Genomic DNA, 19,954 nt, shown 5'->3' with positions numbered 1-19,954 from the left:
GCACATAGAAGTCAAATAACAAAGGAAAATGGCAAAAGAACAGTGTACGCGACTACCTGCCACCGTAGTCGCTGGCGTAACCAACCTCTCCGAAGCCTTGGCTCATGCCTCCCTCGCCAAACCCGGTACCGGGCCCGCTAACATAACCGCCATCGTCGCCTTCGTAGTCGCTGGCGTCAAACGATGAGCGGCCGGATATGTCGTCTTCCAGGCCGCTGCTCGCGTCTTGCGCAGACCAGTTCATCTGTGCAAGCGCGGGGTATTGGGCAAGGAGGGCGGCAGGCAGCATGTACTGGCCGCTGGCATCCATGGGATAGCCCGGCTCCATTCCCATGGCACCTTGAGCGGCCATGTTTTGCATATTCTGCTGTTGCATCCGTTGTTCTTGCCAGGCGCGTTGCCTGTCGAGCATTTCTTCGTCCAACAAGGGTTTGATGCAGATCCGCCCCGCCTCTGACCGGAAGTGTCGACCAAGCGCATCGGCACGAGCGAATCTGCGACCGCATCCCCACTGACCGCCGGCTTTCAGGTCTCCCTTACACACAAATTTCTTCTCGCCAGAGTGCAGACCTTCGTGCCTCTTCCGGTCGTGTTGCCGAGCAAACGCCTTCCCGCAGACTGTACAAACGAAGGGTCGTTCGTCGGTATGTGTGCGCAGATGGGATCGCAGGTTGTACGCTCTGGTGAAGCGCTTCGGGCACAGAGTACACTGGAAGGTTGCCGGGTGCTTTTGTACACGTTTCGCGTTGCCATTGTCTTGAGAGTTTTGGTACTCAGGATCCGCCAACCTCAGAGCGATGACGTTGTTGGGCACAGCGGATGTTGACTGTCTTCTGCGGCTGGGGCTTGTGGCCTGTCGGTCGAGCGGAGAGAGGGATCGTGATGAGTCTCGTCCAGACAGATCGGAACCTAGGTGAGGCGACAAGCTGCCAACAGAGGTCTGGCGGACCATACCCTGGCCACCGCTGTTGAATGGGTCCGTAACCGCGCGCGGGCGGGATCGGGGTCGTCCTAATGCTTCTGTTAGCTTCAGTGTGAACATTGGCGAGAACCAAAAGTGCCATACCTCGATCGGGAGGGGTCAAAGAATCTTGATCCATGGGCGCCTTCGGAGGATCAAAGTTGTTTGATCTCGCCACGGGCGCAAACTCGATGTTAATCGCCGGGGCCACCTGGGGCATCTCGGGTGGTTGCTGCAACGTCGGGAACGCCTCCTGACCGGTGTAGCCAGCGCCGCCAGCGTACGCAGGATTCTGGGCACCGAGGCCGAAGTTTGGTGGCTGGTTCAGCTCGGGCATCGACTGAGGAAGAATGCGCGGGGAGATGGCAGGGCTGTGAGAGGGGCTCCGGCCATGAAGGTTGGGGCTGTTGAGCGCGGGGTCCGAAATGGTGAAGCTATCGAAGCCCTGAATTTGCTGGTACAGGCCGGCATCAGCGGGGCGCTGCATCGGCGAATGACGCTGGTCAATAGGCTCGAAGCTGTCGGCGCTCACGAGGTTCGGCGAGGGGGCGGCGGAGGAGACGTCCGAGTACTCGGATGGGGATCTCCGGTGACCCTGAAACTGGGGTTGACTCCATTCGTTCAGCTGGTTTGGCATGAGAGCAGCTTCGGGGCCGAGAGACGCATTTCTAGAGTGTCCGGAAGGCGGCGACGAGAACTGGTGCTGGTTGAAAGCGGGCGACTGATGCCCGGACGGTGTCTGGTGGGGGTCGGGGTTGAGGAGGTGGGGAGGGGTCGGCGAGTGATGACTCTGCGGCATGGCCATCATGTCCGGGTTGAGGCTGTTCTGATCGAAGACTCCTGCGTTGTACTGCTGCTCGCCCTGGGTGGAGGGAAAGAGTGCGAAGTCGCCGGAGGGAAAGTTGGGGTCGAGATAGCCGGGCTGGGCTCCTTGGTTCGGGAAGGCAGCGGCGGGCTGGTTGAAGGACTGGCCGTTCTGCTGACCGTTCAAGTAGTTGGGGCTGTTGTTAAAGGTGTTGAAGTCGGCGGAGGAGGGTCCGGAGAAGGGTTGAGTAGATGATTGATCCAAGGCGAGACCGAGGCCAATGTTTGCTGGGTCGGAGGTCTGGAAGGGATTCGGCGACGGGGAATGAGAAGGTTGTCTTATATGAGGCTGTTGATGCCCCGCAGACGGTGAGCGACCGCGTGAGGCTTGTTGATCCATGATGTAGACGGAAGCCGATTGTCGGGATCGGGATGGATGGATGGGGATGCGTGTGTTGCGTGTGTGTTTGTTTCTGTCTTTAGAACTGGGCGAGGCAGTTCACAAGTCAGCCTTTCAGGCACCGCACCGCCCTGGGGCTGTGCTGACGCGCGAGCTGACAGACCGCACCTAACTGGCGGCGACGGCGGGGGATGAACGTGTGCGACGAGCGTTTATTCGCTGTCGCAAAAAGAGTTCTGTGGAAACGGCAGGTAGTCGTATGCGATTTTGTACCGATGTAACTGAGCAACGCGATGAATAGCGGTGCCGAGGAGAAGAGGAAAGCCGTAGAGGTTTGTTTGCGGATTTTTGGGGGCGTCAGGTTGGATAGTTGAGTGTCGCAGTCAGAAGACGGGAGCTTCCTGTGTGTGAGGAGGAGTTGAGATGGGGAAGCGAGGGACTTGAGTCGGCGGGCGGGTGAGGGACCGACCGGACTAGAATCGACTGGACAGCTGGTAGGAGTGAGGTACCTTCCCGTACTGAAGTACAGAGCGCAATGGGTATCCGTACCAGTGGAGGGCAGTTGGGAATTGGGGTCTGTGGTCGGGTCACAGTTGGGGAGGGAGGGGGAAATGTGGAAGTGTGGTGGTGGTGGTGATTGGAAGTGTTGGAAGTGACACTGGACTGTGGACTTGGGTGCAGCGTGGGAAGTGACTTGTTGCTTGTTGGAGGGGCGCGTTGACAGGCGATGTGGTTGGTCGGAGTGAATCCACTCTGTCGGCCCAATCTGGCTGGTGCCCACAAGGCTGTGCACGTTTGAGGATGGATCTCTCTCGACCCGGCGGCTTTCGGTGTGGTAATGTCAGGACAGAACGCAGCGGATGGCGAGTCTGTTGTATCCGTACCTGACAGGTGCACCTGACTCTTAGGTACCTGAACCAGGTGTCTTGGTGTTGTGTCGAGGGAGATTGAGCGAGGCACAGAGTACTTGCAGCTGAAGTACCCCTGCCTCTCTGCAACGGCGCGCTTCGACTCGGATTGATGTGCGCTGGGCTGCTTGATTGCGGTGGAGGCAACGAGGACAAGTACCTTACTTCCCGGTCCTTTTTCCTGCACGATGCCCTGTGATGATGCGCTAGCAAGCTGCAGCTCCGTCTCCCTTGGAGTCTGTGATGCTCTGTGTCGTGCGCGTCTGTTGGTTCCAGTCGTGTACGAATCTTCGTACCGCAGATGAGGACGACTCGGCAGATTCTGGCTGATCAACTTTGTCGACTAACGTATCGTCCTTGGTCCAGTACAGATACCGGCCGCGTGTCCGTCAACGTGAAGCGATGAACGAAGCGAAGCGATGCTATGCTGCAAGCCTAGAAGTGTAAATCCAAAAATATCCTTTCCCGGCGCAGGGATATGGACACGACAGCTAGGCGAATCGACGAAGCTATCGTAGCTCTGGCTCCGGCTCTGCTTTGCGCTGCTCTCAGTCCGCGCGTGCTTGCCACCTTGGCCTTCAACGACGTCGGACGTGGCTCGGGGGTTCAGAGCTGAGGAATCGTTTCAAGCAGGATGGGCGGATTGCTGCTGGCGCTCTCGTGATTCTGGTTGGTCAAATTTCTTGAGCCGATATGTCGATGACTGTTCAAGACGGCTCGGTGCGCTCGCTGCAACGGGCGTGATACTATTGGGAATCGAAAAAGGCGGCGGTTGATGTGCGGATATTCGTTAGAGCACCGGTCGGAGGCGCTGGGTTCCTGTAGGAACCTAAGCTGAAGCTTGTGACTGTGACTTGCGACGGCGCGGTAATAAGGTGTGCCGGTCGGCGGCGTCGGGGTCGGGGGTCGGCGAGTACGCAGTAGGTAGGTAGCTTGAGCTTGAGCCTTGACTCTTTCTTTGCCTTTTTGCTTCGGTGATGTGGTTGGCGTCGCGGACATGTGGGCTAATAAGCGCACTACCAGGCAGCAAAGCAATCAACAAAAGTCTAAGGTACCGACTTACAGAATGCTAGCGCATAATACCTTAAACTCGTTCGCTTCCAGGGTAGGCTGGGAAGAAACGGGCGGGAAACAGCCCGCCGGAGGAGGGGCAAAATAGGGGTCCTATGTTTCGAAGACTGAGCATTTCAAGATAATGCCCTCACTTCCAAGGCTTGCTGTCGTATCTGTATGGAATTATGACTGTGATACGGTACCGAGCACGGCAAAACGGATTCACAGCAAACGGACCATTGCTTCCTGTTTTCCATCCTGACTATGGTCATGGTCTATTCCTGTACAGCTTATTATCCAGCTTACGGAGCACCTCAACTTACTTTACCTAGGGCGCCAACTAAAGCAACTGGACCTCTTTCATCTTACTCCTCTGCCAATCCATATTGCCATCTATCTTAGACCGTGGACGTCTCTCCATCGACTGGCCATTGTTTGGTTGTCCGTTCCATGTCCAATGGAATCCGGTCTCGCTGATGTCTTGTAAGTGTCAGGGCGATGTATCTCTCAGTAAAGGTTTGGCCGAAAGGTACTTGGCCAGGGGCCGGTTTCCATTAATGGAAAGTTGCGACTCTGAGTGTTAGGCAAGGCGTTTTTTGTTGCTTCTGAGGTCGAGTCTGAAGTCTGCCTTGAGGTGGGTTCCTGTTTCCCGTCCGTGTCCATGTCCACCAACCATCCAGATTCCAGCGCATCAGCATCAGCATCAGCATCAGACCCGATAATTTGAAATTACGCTGTTCCTCGCTTGGCCTTGGCATCTTGTGTTTCCAACTTCCTTCCATCATCCATGCGCGCCTAATCCATGCCACTCTCATGCTCACGCTCTGTGGCTCTCTCTCACAACGGTCAATGGCACTTTAGCATTTCACCGTGTATTTTTCCCATCACTCCACTAAGCTAATCACTTACTCAATGGCTTTAGCTTTGGCTTCTGGCGCCGGCTGGTCCTCATCTCTGACCTGGCTGTCATCATTCCGCCCCAGCCCATCATCTAACAATTCCAACCACCTGTGTCACTTTGACATTGTCACCGTCCGCCGCCTCGTCTGGACTCGATGGCCGATGCTGACGGGACCTGCCACATTCTGATTGACAGGCCCTGTCAACCCACTTTCCACTTCCAATATCCTATCCAGCCCATATGACGACCTGACACATGATGGAGTTGGAGCGGCCGCTATCGCAATCGTCAAGTCGTTGTCATTCCTTACTAAAACCAATCTAGCGGCTTCGCTCGAGGACCAACCGGGCATGAATTACCAGCTCCGTTGATCCTCCTTCATCGACGACATCAGATGGAAAAGTCCACCCGCAACAATGATGCGCGTCCGACATGAGATGAGAGTGGACAAGCCCAACGAACAATCTCATCAAACGCATGGCACCACTGTACCAGCCTCTACCGGCCCGCCAGAACTCCAACTTCCACAGAAGTTGAATCACCGAACTGGCGGTGATGAGAAACATGCAGGAGCATGCTGACACTCGTCACCACCACTTTCCTCAGCTGCACGCCCATTCGCCGGTGAGCGAAGCCAAGCAGCTTGTAAAGCGACCCTGCCCTTTCGCCTGCCTCAGAATATTGCAGTGCAAGTTCGGCACATGCATTCCTCCAAGATACGCTACAGATCGTCCAAGCCAGGGCTTTGTTTGACAGCCATGGATACAGACCGCTGGCGTGCCTGTCTCTTGGGTAGAATTGGCGGCATTCAGCCAATCAGCGCCATCACATCCACCTCATTTCATCTATTGCCAACCACTGCAGACCACCATTGCCTCGCTAGGCTGAGGGGAGCACCGCACAAAGCAGAAAGTCATCATCGTCAGGCACACAAGTCTCACCTTCCCGCGCCGAGACGTATGGCATTAGATGAACATGAGGTTCAACATGAAGACGGCCCCTCACATCTGCGTCAGAGTCACATCCCACCGAAGTGTGAATCCCGATTTCTCACCTGAATCAACATCTCGCGACCCCGTCATCGCGGACTTGATCATCCGGAGCCCTAGACCTGGCCGGAGCTTCTGGAAGGAGATCCAGAGAGGCGCAGTTCGTTTTGAAACAAGGGACCCCCATCACCAGAACTTCGACGACAACAACCACCGCCCTGCAATCGATATCGTCGTTTTTCCATCATATTCATCCCCCTAGTATCCGTATTCTCGCCCGGCAGCTTCCAAGACACGCCTGACTGCTACGTTTCCACGAAGCTTCCACAACTACCGGCCAATTACGATCCCTTCGCACCTGTAGCGCTGCAGGACGCGAAATAGCGTCCGACACAGCCACCCGAGCTTCGTGGCCCCCAATATCAGACCTTCCCCAAAATGACATCAAGCGCATGCCCTCGACAATCCACAGCGCGGCACGAAGAAGCTTATTCGAGAGAAGGTACGGATACGTTTCAGGGCCATCGAAGCCCGTGTGATTCGGTTGGGTCTTCACCTCCGCGGCCCTTTGAGATTCTCCACAACGGCGAGGGTCGGATCCATGCCGGGGCGGGCCCTTCGCCATTTCCCCCGCCTGCTCTCGACTCCCATTTTTAGAAAACGAGAATTTCGGAAATGCGAACCGTACCATACGCCTGGGTCTGGCATGTGCCCCAAGACGTCAAGCGAGGACGGCGGCGTGTTGGGACGTGTCTCTCCTCGGAGACGTCGGCGCCCAGCAATCATGATGACTTGGCGTTGCTTTTCCTAGACGAGGTCTCTGGCGCCATGTTCTCAGTCGTGGCATCAGACCACGCCGAGACTGACTTTAGGCAGCCACACATGCAGTTCGCTGGGATTTCGTCTGATGACATATCGTTCATCCAAAGATGAGGCGGCTTCGACTACCGAGATCGTGTCCTCTGGGTGGCTGTGCTCGTCGATCATTCTGGAGAAGAGCTGAATGCTTGAGCCCCGCCGAAACATTCGTCGTCCGAATCGTCACACCGACTAATGGCGTGCAGAAACGGGCGCTGCGTTCTTCGAAGTGTCTTTTCATCCCTGGCTACGATACTTCGAAGTCTTGCTGCTTTGTAGCGGCACTTGAGTTGTACATGCTGTCCCGAGTAGATGTGCTATGTTTGTTCCAGTGTTGCTGACAAGAGGCAGATTTGATCCCGCCTCTTGTCACTCAAATATGTCTCTGTTGATCAAAGTCTAACAAATGAAACAGAATCGAAATATAACAAATCCAACATGACCAAAGGCCGATGTCTTTCCCAGTATTGTACAATGAGTGGGGACCGTCCGTCTCCCAACAAACGCCTTTTTTGCGCCGGACAATCCCTCTTCTAATGGTATCATCGGTCTTTTCTATAAGTCGCCAAACCCAAGGAAACAACGACGATTGCGTGTAATCGTATCCGGAAATATCGAAACATGTCTGCCACTTCTTTCTGTGACGATCTTAGATGACTTCGGAGCGCTCGAAGCCCTGCGCCTTGAGTGCGGCATTGGGCTTCTCGCCGTCCTTGTACTCGCTAACGAAGGGGTTCGGATCCTCCTTTTGGTCGAGGTTACTCAACGTGTGGTTGACGCCGCGGTGGACAGCCTCTGTGAAGACATGCATCAGCAAAACAGATCTCTTTCTCCAATGAGCCACGTTGAGGGGGTTCTTACCGTCGGCTCTGATGTACATGATCAGGTCCTTCATCGTCCTCTTGCCCTCGGGGATCTTCCAGTACTGCACCGCGATGTCGGGGATCGCGAACTCCGGGTCGGACCACTTGGGGAGCAGGCCCTCGTCGATCTCCTTGATGCACCTGGTGTAGGTGTGCACGGCCTCCTCCTCGAGGTAGCCGACGAAGCGGTGGGTGATCTTGGGCGAGACCAGATACGACAGGAACATGCCGTTGAAGAAGACGCCCTGCGCGCCGAGAATCATCGTCTTCATGAACCACCCGGGCTCCGACATCTTCATGAAGGTCAGGACTGTGACCGTTTAGCTTGGTGACACTTCGCAAATGTATTTTGACATCGGGCAAACTCACGATGCATTCTCTCGTTAAATGACTCCTCAAGGAGCGTCTCGATCCAGCCGTTGTCGCGCTTCATGCGCCGCAGGCTGCCGAGGTGCCGAAGCATGCCGGCGACCATGCCGGGAACTATACCACCCGTCAGCTGTGTCCTCCTCTCGCAGATCACGGCAGTCGCAACCCACCTCCGGCAATACTCTCAAGGAAGATGAACCGCACCAGCCACTGCGCCTCGGTGAGCGGCTTATCGGCGACCAGCGAGGTGGTCGGGTTCCTCTTGTCGACCTGCTGGTCCGCGCCGAGCCCCGTGGCGCGGTCCATGCACCACCGCGCCAGCCGGACGAACTTCCACGCGGCCCAGTCGCCCACGGTCCGCGGCGCGCGGTGGTCCGGCACGATGTCGAGCATCTGCTGCTCCGTGTACCCCGGGTGCGGCCACGCCGGCGCCGTCGTGCGGATGTGCTCCGTCTCCCTGGCGGGGAAGAAGTCCCGGAGCCGGGAGGCCGGCGTCGTCGAGAAGTTGCTGTGCTGTTGCTGGGTGACGGAGATGCGGAGGCTCGCCGGGTAGAGGCCGAGGGAGCTGGTGCTGTTCAGGTGTCGCAGGGCCGCCGCCCGCAGCTGGGCCGCGCCGTGTCGTGGCGCGCAGAGTTTGGTCGTTGCTCGTGATGAAAGCATGGGTGAAGAAGCTTTGGTTGTGTGTTGAGTTGGCGTTGTTGTCTGAGTGTTCAGATGTTATGATGTCGTTAGTATATCTTGTTGATGATGATAGAGTAGTATACGAGAGACCTGCCTGACGAGGCTCAAGGCCGCTCCCACTTATATATCACATCTTGAAGATCGTATAGGTAGGTGGTGGGGGGCGCAGAGCTGTCAGATGGGATACACAAAACTGCGTAAAGGGTACGGACACCGGCGAGGTTTCGGTATCTCCAAGGAAGAGAACGGTATTACTCAAGCCCATGCCCAGCGCTACGAAGACAGACCGGGTTCCAAGTTCCCTTGGGGCCGTTTGCAATGCCTCAGGTGCGCGCACAGGGTCTCCATGAGTGGAAAATTTCAACGAGCAACAATGACAACCTAAGCACAAAGCTGAGGTAAAGTCGCCGAGGAGGCGTTTTTGCCGTATCCGCCCTGCGCTTTCAGCTTGCTTACACTTACACGTCTGCTGGGTTGGAGCCGGTCGTTGACGTCTCCGACTTGCCGACGTGCCCTTAATTTTTGGGACGAAGGAAAAACAAGGTGGGGACCAAAGCCCGCAGGCGGCGGCGGTGGGGGTCAGCTGGCCGGCGTCTGTCGGGAGGGCTCGGGATGGCCTGGGGCTCGTGTGTCAGCGGTCCAGCGCTCCTGCCAGCTTCAGCTGTTCCGCGAGATTTTCGTGGGGACGTGATTGGATGGTTTCCAGGTTGTCTTTGATGCTCGCCGATACGGGCGTGTGTTTCTATCTGACATGTGTTGGAATTCCGCATGATGACAATGCAGTGAACTCGACGTCTGCCGTGCTTGCTCAGCTTATCGCATGTTGCATACGAGAACGGTCTTGTTTTACTTGGGACTTGTGTTCCCTTGGGCGGTTTGGATGTGAGACGTCTTGTTTTCTTGGAAGTACGATACGGATGACATCGGGGGATGGCAGTCGCCGACCTCTCCGTACGGAATTGATAATGTCAAGCAAGAGCACATTCTTTTGCGGATTCTTGCTGTGAGAAGGATCCGAGACTCGAGTCATGGAATTTGAGCAAATTTTTGCTTTCCTCTAGAAACTCGGGCAGCTTTGAATAATTAGGACGGCGATGAACTCCACCGTGATACGTAGTGTACGATTTCAAATCCCGATCAATGCGCGGAAGAAGTTCCGGAGCGGGACGTCCGTCTGCCGACACTGCTCCGCCGTCTTCTTCGCCGTGGCTCCGGAATATCGAGGCAGAGCCAGGTTGCTGGTCCATGTGACCGTTCTAGACTTGACAAACTTGCAGGGCCAAGCAGCAGCACAAACCGGCCAGGGGTCCGTCCATGATCCTCGACGCAGCTCCTCCTGGACCCGGAGTACTCGATATTGATGACATCGCGAAGATGGGGATTCGTTGACTCAACGGGAGAGAAGAAAACTGCCTCAAAAAAAGGTGGGCTTTGCGTAGTAAAACACCCGCTTATGCTGTCATTTGAACGCCTTTCAGCCTTGGGAATGGAGCTGGGAGAAGGGCTTGATGGTCACGTTTGCGGTTTTGGGATTTTCGACCCGGGAGGGATCGGGAGAAGGCGGCTCTGCGCTTTGGGGCCCGTTCGCCCAGGCGGACCGATGATGGATCGTGAACGGATGTGTTGATGCCTCACCTGCGAGGCTGCGGATGTTTGGTGCCGAGCGTTCGGGGAGTCGTGAGTCACCAGCTTGGATGCGATACTGGCTTCAGCGCGCGTCGCGGGTTGTGGTTGGGCACGAGGAAGGGTGCACAGCGAATCAAAGGCCACCTCTTCACTGCATTGTAAATGCATCCAGAGGGACTTTAGTTGCGCCGCAGACTGACGACCAGGCTGCTTGACGACACGGCTACCTTTCACTGCATTGCAAACGGACCTTGAGGCAACCGTCAAATTTCGACGCGTCGGTAGGGCTATGTTTTCACTGCATTCTAAGAGCAACCCGAGGCAACGTCGGCACTAAAGTGAACGAGAGAATCACCAATTACCTCATATAATAACAGCGCACAATTGGTTTCCCAGTGATCGGCCAGCGTTCCAATGGGTCAGTCGGATGTCACCGAATGGAGAAGCCTCGATGGCGTCACGAGATGACCTTCTTCACCACGATCCACACGGGATCGCGAGCAATGAAAGAAAATGAAAAATCTCCTTTGCAGGAAAGCTTTGGGGTTCAAAAATTCCCTAGCCAGCCGAAGCCAACTAGGAGTGGTCATAGTTAATAGTTTTCAACTAGCAAAAACACGATCTCGGACGAATCCTCACTGATACGCGTAAAGCCCTTGCACTCGGATGAAGAAGAAAAAGAAGAAAATTAGCAAAGACCGCGGTGGGTGGTGGGCTTTATATAGATATTCGGGGTGGGCCACGGATCAGTAAAACGGTACGTACCCCGAGGGGCAGCAGGGTGAATTTTTCGCAGGCAGCAAGCGCGGGGTCGCCTTTTTTTCCAAGTGAGTCACTGCAACCGGAAGGCTCGACCAGTGAAGATGGGAGGTATTCGTGGGAAAGTTCACTTCTTACCTGGAAGTTTTGGCCTCGTTGATTCTATTGCGTTCTATCAGAGGCAAGCGCCACTTGAGGCCAATGAGGCCAAATTTCGAACCTTGGGAGACATCGGAGGGAGGCGCTAATACGATCTGAAGTCAGGATGGTGGGGTAGAGCTTCCATCATGGACCACATGCAAAATGCCAATGGCATCGAAGAACTTAACACAGATCCAGCAAACACAGAGTTGGAGATTCTGGTCTGTTTGGAGCACAGGCCGAACTGCGGTTTCTCGGTCCTTCTGTTCGTGAAATATCTCATATTCGTTCCAATAATCCTATTTCCAGGTTGCGATGTCCTTGGAGATGCGTTAGGCAGCCGGACCAAGACATCTGAAAGCTGCAGGCAGAAGTCTGACCTCGGAAGCCTGCCTTTTGGCATGATGTCTCCCAAGATCTCTAAGGTCCTCAGCTGTCTAACTATCTAGCAAGCGTCTAATGGGTATGAGTGTTATGGCGACGGCCTCAGCGCCATTCGAAGCAGTACAATCAATGCCTCCGATGCAAGTACATACCAGCTTGTTTAGACAATGTATGGCCTTGCTCTTGATCGAAGTGTCATAAAAGAAACACAGACAAATAACCTTGAGGCCGATTGAACTGTCCATTCCTTCTGCAAGCCTACAATAGGATTCCTCAGACGACAAGCGCGTTTGGCGTGCCACTGCGTGTGGACGTCAATCAAAAGACCAGACTTCGTCGGGTCTCCAGCGAATTCCCCCGCTAGGTACTGCCCGCTGCCGCGTTCGGCCGGGCTGGGTTTTCCCTTCCTTGGGCGTCCCTTCACTGCCCAACCACGGACCCCCCTTCCCTTCCACAATTTGTGTTTCTCCGAAGACCAAACTTCAGGCTGATAGGAATTTCTTTCGATACCATTTTCTTCCGCTCGCCCATACTCCTACGAGTTCTCGATTCCACGACCCCATCGTCGCCCCTCGGTTCCTGACTTTCTACCCCGCGTCTACCACCAATACCATCTGACATCATGCCTCCTAAGAAGTGGGGTGAGTTGCTCAAAGCCGTTGTCCCGCACACGCACACATTTTTCGAGGGCAAAATGTCGCGATATCTGGCCACGCTGGAAACTGCGATCATGACCGCCGATATGCCTCGGGACTCAACCGCGACCGTCAGTGTACCTTGCTGACAGTACGTTCTGATACAGACGAGGAAGAGAGCGGCGACGAGAGCTCCGGCCCTAACTCTCCCCCTGTTGCTGCCCTGCGCCGCACCAAGTTCGACGACGAGGAAGACGACGACGACGTATGTTCCCAAACTACGCACTTGATCCCGCGCATTTCCACTAATACCTCCATAAGGTTCTTGACTCTTGGGACGCCGCCGAGGACTCCGAGGTCGAGCGCGAGAAGGCCAAGAAGGCCGAGGAGGCAAAGCTCAAGGCCGCCGAAGAAGCCAAGAAGAACAAGAAGTCTAAGGGCCAGCGCATCGCCGAGATCCAGGCCGAGCGTCAGCGCCGTGCCGCCGAGGATGATGATTTCGAGGAGGAGACCGAGGCCGAGCGCCGTGAGCGTCTCCGCCGCACCGAGAAGGAGTCCGACATGAAGCACGCCGAGGACCTCTTCGGTGATATCGGTGTCCCGGCCGGCCGCAAGGCCACCCTCGCCGGTACTGCCGTCCAGATCGACCCCAACGACCCCACCAAGACGGCCAACATCGCCGAGATGCCTCTCTTCAACCCCATGACCAAGACCCAGTTCGAGCACCTCCGCACCACGCTGACGCCCATCCTCGCCAACAATGCCAAGAAGGCGCACTACGGTCTCTTCATGCAGGAGTTCACCAAGTCCTTGGCCAAGGAACTTCCTAGCGACCAGATCAAGAAGATCGCCTCGGCCCTCACCGCTCTCGGCAACGAGAAGATGAAGGAGGAGAAGGCCGCCCAGGGTGGTAACAAGAAGAGCAAGGCCGCCAAGACCAAGGTCTCTGCTGTTGTGAGCCGTGCTCCCGCCGCCGAGACCGAGACATACGAGGACGACGCCTTCGGAGAGTAAGTCGACTTGCTAGTGGCTTCTATCGCATTCATCTGCTAACATGTTTCTTAGTGATGACTTTATGTGAAGCAGAGGGCAGGGTCGCATCATTCTTCCACACCCAGCGTCCGGCCCCTCGCATCTCTGCGGGCCGGCTCCGTGCCGTCAGATCTGGCGCGCCTCCGCATCGAGACTTGCAGCAGCAGCGACATAACATACCATACGGACGTCGCTGCCGCGCACCCCGCTGCGTCATTCGCATGCGGGGAGCAAAGAGGGAGGGTTCGCAGGCTGTGAGTGGCCGCTGGTTAGTGGACAGGGAAGAAAAGTTTCAGTGGACTTATCAAAACGGCGTTGGGTCGCGCAGACGCTGGTAGAATCATGGACGAGTTTCATCGTCCAGTCCAGGTTGCTCGAGCATAGCATGCATGCCATACCGCGTTTCCCTCTTGGCATCAGGAAAAAAAGACCATTTATGAGTTATGGGCAATGGATTGTTAGAGCAAAACACGATAGATCTGATTCATAAAGGATACGTGAAGTTCAAGTTGGAAAATGACTAGGTGGTTCTTCGATGCTGTTCCGTGACTATGCGGTGAATTCAGCATGCGTTGAAACCAGCAACGGCCTTGGCTCCTGATAGTAACTGCCGTGGATAGGATTCGAGGCTTTTACGAGCTGACATAGGCAATGTCGACTGGTAGGAGGCATACCCACCATTTCGTCACCCGTCAGCGTACACTATCGTCCTCCGCTGTCAAGATCCCCGACCCTTTTCGGAGTTTCCTCCGACGAAGCCGTCGCAGCCTGTATCCTACCTACCCAGACGCATCGCACGCTACACGACTCAACAGGACCGACACGCCCGCATCACGCAAATTCCTCGCCAGCAAAGCCCGAAAGAAAACACCAAGCAAACAAGCTAGGCAAACCACTTAATGCCTCATCCCAAGAACACACGGGAGTTGTAGATAACGATGCCAGCGGTGCCCGGTTGGGCCCCTGAACCGTGCCCAAAGTCCCCTGTGAAAGAGCCTTGGACCCTGAACACGCCGGGGTAGCAGCCTATATCGCGCGTTATGCATAAGTTGAAGATCGTGTCGTGGGCGGCGGCGGGGCGGGGACGTTAAAGCACGAGCATTGTTTTGGGGGCCCCGGATCGACGACGTGGACGCCATGCGCAAACGACGGATACGCCAGGGTCTGGATGAGTCACAGGCGGAAGACCATGAAGAACCATCTAGGGCGGCAAATGTTTGGTGAGGTACGAGTTGTAAATAGGGGTATCATTATTTTTGTTTGTTCGTTTCCTCTCCCCTACCCTACCGTATTTTGTATCCCATGTATATCGTATTGAAACGCCTTGTCGTCCGAATAAAAAACATAACCCGCGGAGGAGAGTGAATGAGTTGGGTTTGTTGCGCCCGACCCTTTCCTCCCGTGAAGCATGATCCCCGTGATATGTACATATAGAACCCTTTCTATACAAGATGTACCCAACGCCTGGTCTTTTGAAATCATGTGCTCGTTAGAACAGCCGTAAGCCCTCCCTAATTGGAGCTGGAATGAGATGAGTGGAGAGAGTGAAGGAGGCTAGATGACGTTGCCGGCCATGCCCATGAACAGGGCGTGCACGGCAAGGCTCAGAGTCCAGAAGCCGACCTTCTTGAGCCGGCGGACGCGGCTTTGCTGGTCTTCGACGTCACGGGCGAAGGCCTCGTACGTCTCGGCGGACATGTCGTCCATGAGACCGCAGTCGAAGATGGTCCAGCTGCCGTCGAAATCGCTGGCGCGTTTCACTATACGGCAATTGATGGGGATATATGTCTTCTTGGCGTTGATGTAAGCCACGATGGGGCGGACAAGTGCCTGGTTGATGTATGTTAGATCGTTGGTGAACAGAGGCACGGCAGCCTTGACGTCGTTCATGTGTATGCGTAGGTCCATGATGAGATATCTTCGGTCCTCGTCGGTTGAGTCGGTCGACTCAGGTTCATCTGGCTCCATCAGTTCGGGAGCTTCCGGGGTGTGGCTCTCGGCGAACTCTGGCGTGGCTTGAGAGAGGTGGCCTTGTGTAGGAGTCGGGCCCAAGAAGGACGCAGGATTTGCGAGCAAGTCTTTCTGCAGCAGGCGCATGCGGTTGGAAATGACGGCGTCTTCCAGTTGATCGTAAAAGTCCGACATGACCTTCGTGATGCCATCATCCAAATCAGCAGGGAACATGACATCCGCGACGATGTCGACGTTGCCCTCGTATATCCAGCCGAAGGGACCCTCGACACCTCGGTTGAGATGATCAATCTTGAGGCCGTCAATGCGAAGGCGGCTGAATTTCTTCCAAGCCGACGGCTCTCCAATATCACTGGCAGCGTCTCCATTTCGCCCAGCCACAGCTCCGTGTACTTGTCGCGGATGAATCGTGAAAAGAGATCCATCAAAGGAGCCGGACATGTGAGTTGCCGAGAGGAAATCGTAGAACAGCCACTGTTTTCTGAGCTGCGGCAGCTCGCACGAGAAAATGCTGACCGAAAACGGCCGGAAGTTGTTTGGTTGGTGAATCGTTACGAGAAGATCTTCGAGTTTGAATGAATCAATCTCGAAATCCCCAGGCTGGTGAGTGTGTCGGTAAGAGAGCGGATCAATTTGCTCATCCGACCAATGTACGGACGTGCGATCCACGACACCCCGGACTCCCTTGACTTCTACATCTTTCAGGAAGCCCTTGCCATTCCACCACTTCAGGAAAGATAAGGTGACGTTGACGGTGGCGATCGTCAAGTCGTACTGCGTGTAGTTGCCGTCGTCCTCTTCCCCGTCTTGCTCGCCGTGCTTTCCAGCAGCTGCCACAGCCGCAGCGTTCGTAGAAGAACCCTTGCTGACGGAGGAAGTGGTCTGCCCAGGTCGTCTCGAAACGAAGACGTTCCTGAAGCTAATCACGCCATCTCCCCACTTGGGGACGATCGCCGACTCGAAGACGACGGTGACCCCAGCAGACTCGGTTAAGGAATCGCCAACCCATTTCGCGAGAGTTTCTGGATCACGTCATTAGTGTTTGCGAACAATCCTAGGGACCACAGGAGCGTACCTTGGGCAAAAACAGTGTTGATGCTGAAGATGATGATGGAGAAGAAGGTCGTGGTACCGACAAGAATCCAGACCAGATGCCCAAACAGGAACCAAGAGACAAATGCGCCCCATTCGTCAATATTCCACGGCCTCATACTCCGGATCGACGCCCACTTGAAGCGCACTTTCAGGCGTCCCAAGAAGCCGTTGGCGGCAGCCAAAAGTTCTTCCCGGGTGGGCCGATGCGGCATCTTCGGTATGTGAAGATATTTCGACATGGTAGAGGCAATCGACTCGGCGTCATGATCCGTTGCATCAGTCTTGCCCTGGTCGGCAGACTTCGGCGCATCTTGCTTCGATTGGGCCGTCGTGCCCTTTTCTTCGCTTTTCCCGGTCTTTGAACTGAGGTGCCTCCTCTCGGATGCGCTAACTCCCCTCGATTCGCTGTGTATGTCTCGTCGCCATGCCACGCGGCTAAGTCGATAGAGATTCGACGTCTTCGTCAGCCCAGCAGATTTTGCGGTGGCGGCGCACAAAGGCCGGGATGGCGAGAGGTTGGTGGTGAGCCCCACGAGGGGCAAGCCGGTACAGCTTCCGCGCGCATTGCAGACATTCGGTCGTGGAAGCGAGTTTTGCCCGGTGTGCACTGATCTTCGAGATTGAATTGCCTTATAAGCAGAATCAGCAGCAGGCTGGCCGGCCCGCAAACAGGTGCTCCATGGAGCGGTGGTGGTGATGGTTGTCCCTCGCAAGCCCAGATTCTGCGATGCAGATCCGGAGGCGCAGGACCAGAAGCGACGCCCGAAAAGAGTCGTCGAAGCGTTAGACATGTCTCCAGTTCATCCTGTCTCTCTTGGTTGAACAGAGAGACAGCGGATGAGGAAGAAGGACGACGACGGAGATTATCTACCTCAAAGGGCGGGAGAGAGGCGGGGTGAAGGGTCGCAACAACACACAACTCGCAAAGACTGTAAACAAGTCGAGAGGGATGGAGGGAAGAAAACGTCGTATGGGCAATGTTAGTACATTTCATGCGCTCATGCAAAAGTCACTGGAGCTGACTGCAATGCAAAGCTGGGCCAGGGAAAGGGCTCCTCTGACCTCTGACCTCAGCCTGTGAAAAGTCATCCATGACGCGCTACCGCAGCTTTACCTCGCTGAACCCGGCAGGACCCGTTCCAAGGGCACCTTACGTATGGGGCGTCACCTCACAGTCACAGCAGAGAGCGCCTTCCAGTGTTTGCGCAAGGAAAAAAAAAATCAGCAGAAAAGGCGACATGGCTCGTGCGTAAAGTGGCCTGGGCCCTTGCTCCCCACTCATGTAAGCAACGGCCCAAGCAATGGAATGGCCCCCCGAGTCCCTTATCCTCTTATCGATAAGCACAAATTTTTGGGAATTGGGCGAAATCGATATCGGTCTGCAATTCGCACCCGCCGCTTTTTTTCTCACGACCGCCCGACCCCCGCCGCCGTCGCCGCCAGACCGACACACAAACCCGGAGTATATACCTGACCTCAAAAAGATACCGTTTTCCCCGAAGTCCTCCTCCGCAAACCTCGAAAGCTCGCGATAGCCTCACTCACCCTCCGAAACCGACATCATGCCCGCCCCGACCGCCAAGCAGGCGGAGATCGCTGCCCCGCCGTTCGAGGCACCCCTTCTGCAGAACCAGGACGAAGAACTCCTCCTCGATGCGCCGACCGCGCTGCCCGAAGATCTGGATGCGATCATGCCCAGCGTCCCCCAGAACGGGGAGGAGGGCGAGATGGTTGTGGACGAGGAGAACCGCCCGCGCTTTGCGCCAGCCAGAGACATCGTGCGTCTCCCGCCCCCGTTCCTCGTCTCGCGCGAAGATACTTCTCGAAATCAGGGACTAAACGTTTGCCCCAGGACCCCGTTACCAGAATAGAGACCCGCAAGGTCCCCGTGCCTCCTCACAGGTTCACCCCCCTCAAGTCGGCTTGGCCCAAGAGTACGCATTCCCCGATTGCAGCAGCGAGTACTCTCCAGGAACTGACGAAGGCGCCTCCCAGTTTACCCCCCGCTCGTCGAGCACCTCAAGCTCCAGGTGCGCATGAACCCGCGCCGGAAACAGGTTGAGCTCCGCACGTCCAAGCACACCTCCGAGGACGGCGCGCTGCAAAAGGGCGAGGACTTCGTCAAGGCCTTCACCCTCGGCTTCGACGTCGACGACGCCATCGCGCTGCTGCGTCTCGACGACCTCTACAGTAAGCCCCGGGAATCACATACATGACGACAACAGAGTTGCTGACAAGCTGGCGCAGTCGAGACTTTTGAGATCCGCGACGTCAAGCAGGTCATGGGTAACGAGGCGCAAGGTCGTGCCATCGGTCGCATAGCAGGCAAGGACGGCAAGACGAAGTGTATGTCCTCCCTTCTTCAGGACCTGATGACTGAACAAAGACTAACCAAACACGCCCAGTCGCCATCGAGAACGCCAGCAAGACCCGTATCGTCTTGGCCGACAGCAAGATCCACATCCTCGGCGCCTACAAAAACATCCACATGGCCCGCGAGTCCATCGTCAGCTTGATTCTCGGAAAGCCGCCTTCCAAGGTCTACGGCAACCTGCGGACGGTCGCGGCGCGCATGAAGGAGAGATTTTAAAGACGAAAACAGTAAAAAGGTAAATAGAGATGGACCGAAAAAAAGGAGCTGGGATTGGAAAAGAAATTTGCAAAAGAATAGGAGAGATCTCTCTATCTCTTTGGTTGGTTTAATGATGGCATGAAACGACATCCTGTCATGGACTCTGGCGTTGTGGGCATTTTAAGAGATTCCAAACATCATCATAGGCACAGGGTAAATATGACAAAAAGTTCAAATAACCTTGAGCAAGATCGCCTGTCTCGGAGTCGTTGATGCTGTGAGATTGCGGAGGAGGCTCTCGCGAGAGATCGCCAAACGTGTTTTTCATTATGTCCGGAAAACACATTCAACCCTCTCCATGAGTACTCAAGCTCGGTGGCGGTGTCCCCTCTGTAATGTCGTGCATCTTTTCGAGCGAAGGGCCTTACTCGTTTAAATATCCTGCCTCGTCCTGCTTTGAGTCAAAATCCCAACACGAACAGGGTGCAACAGCAGCCGAGAGCCACGATACAGAGAGCCCTTTGAGTCCACATATTGAGCAAGACTTTCGAAGAGTCATCAAATCATCACGAATAAACTATCATCACACGCACAAAGTCCGAACGAAAGATGTGGTATGAACCATGTCCATAATGCGTTACTCCATAGACGTCTATACGTGCCTTCTCCGGTCGAAAACAACGACTTTTTACATCATGGCCGCTGCTGCCGCTCCCCGGCGACGGCGGCCAAACCTGCAAGCCAAGCCCTTATCCAGGCGCGGACTGGGGGTGAAAATGGGGTCATTGACCTTTCCCACTACGTTTCACTCTTCAACTTCGTCTCACTCGCGTTCACCAACTTATTTTAAGTGAATCAGAGCCCCTTTTTGGAAACCCCTGGCGTGGGGGGGGGGGGGGGGGGGGGGGGGGGGGGGGGGGGGGGGGGGGGGGGGGGGGGGGGGGGGGGGGGG

At 55.6% G+C, this 19,954-nt stretch overlaps 5 protein-coding genes across 5 annotated transcripts; 2 read left to right on the top strand and 3 right to left on the bottom strand.

The window, feature by feature from the left end:
- Positions 1 to 52: 52 nt before the first annotated feature.
- Positions 53 to 2,165, bottom strand: CkaCkLH20_05835 (uncharacterized protein; the record flags this gene model as incomplete). Its single annotated transcript, XM_038888552.1, has 2 exons — positions 53 to 1,011; positions 1,067 to 2,165. 2 exons carry the CDS (start codon positions 2,163 to 2,165, stop codon positions 53 to 55), a joined length of 2,058 nt encoding a protein of 685 aa, XP_038745888.1.
- Positions 2,166 to 7,523: 5,358 nt separating this feature from the next.
- On the bottom strand, positions 7,524 to 8,766 carry CkaCkLH20_05834 (alternative oxidase; the record flags this gene model as incomplete). The annotated part of the gene is made up of 4 exons (XM_038888551.1): positions 7,524 to 7,669; positions 7,736 to 8,047; positions 8,107 to 8,220; positions 8,277 to 8,766. 4 exons carry the CDS (start codon positions 8,764 to 8,766, stop codon positions 7,524 to 7,526), a joined length of 1,062 nt encoding a protein of 353 aa, XP_038745887.1.
- Positions 8,767 to 12,319: 3,553 nt separating this feature from the next.
- Positions 12,320 to 13,622, top strand: CkaCkLH20_05833 (uncharacterized protein; the record flags this gene model as incomplete). The annotated part of the gene is made up of 4 exons (XM_038888550.1): positions 12,320 to 12,463; positions 12,505 to 12,597; positions 12,654 to 13,342; positions 13,451 to 13,622. 4 exons carry the CDS (start codon positions 12,320 to 12,322, stop codon positions 13,620 to 13,622), a joined length of 1,098 nt encoding a protein of 365 aa, XP_038745886.1.
- Positions 13,623 to 14,918: 1,296 nt separating this feature from the next.
- Positions 14,919 to 16,642, bottom strand: CkaCkLH20_05832 (uncharacterized protein; the record flags this gene model as incomplete). Its single annotated transcript, XM_038888549.1, has 2 exons — positions 14,919 to 16,357; positions 16,411 to 16,642. 2 exons carry the CDS (start codon positions 16,640 to 16,642, stop codon positions 14,919 to 14,921), a joined length of 1,671 nt encoding a protein of 556 aa, XP_038745885.1.
- A 1,350-nt stretch (positions 16,643 to 17,992) lies between these two features.
- On the top strand, positions 17,993 to 19,020 carry CkaCkLH20_05831 (pre-rRNA-processing protein pno1; the record flags this gene model as incomplete). The annotated part of the gene is made up of 5 exons (XM_038888548.1): positions 17,993 to 18,208; positions 18,283 to 18,364; positions 18,426 to 18,620; positions 18,678 to 18,776; positions 18,836 to 19,020. The coding sequence occupies 5 exons, from the start codon at positions 17,993 to 17,995 to the stop codon at positions 19,018 to 19,020; spliced, it is 777 nt and encodes a 258-aa protein (XP_038745884.1).
- Positions 19,021 to 19,954: the final 934 nt, after the last annotated feature.

This window comes from Colletotrichum karsti, assembly GCF_011947395.1.
Source record: "Colletotrichum karsti strain CkLH20 chromosome Unknown Scaffold17, whole genome shotgun sequence".
NCBI lineage: Eukaryota > Fungi > Ascomycota > Sordariomycetes > Glomerellales > Glomerellaceae > Colletotrichum > Colletotrichum karsti.
Note: the sequence above shows the minus strand (reverse complement) of the source record. Positions and strands in the feature narration are given on the sequence as shown.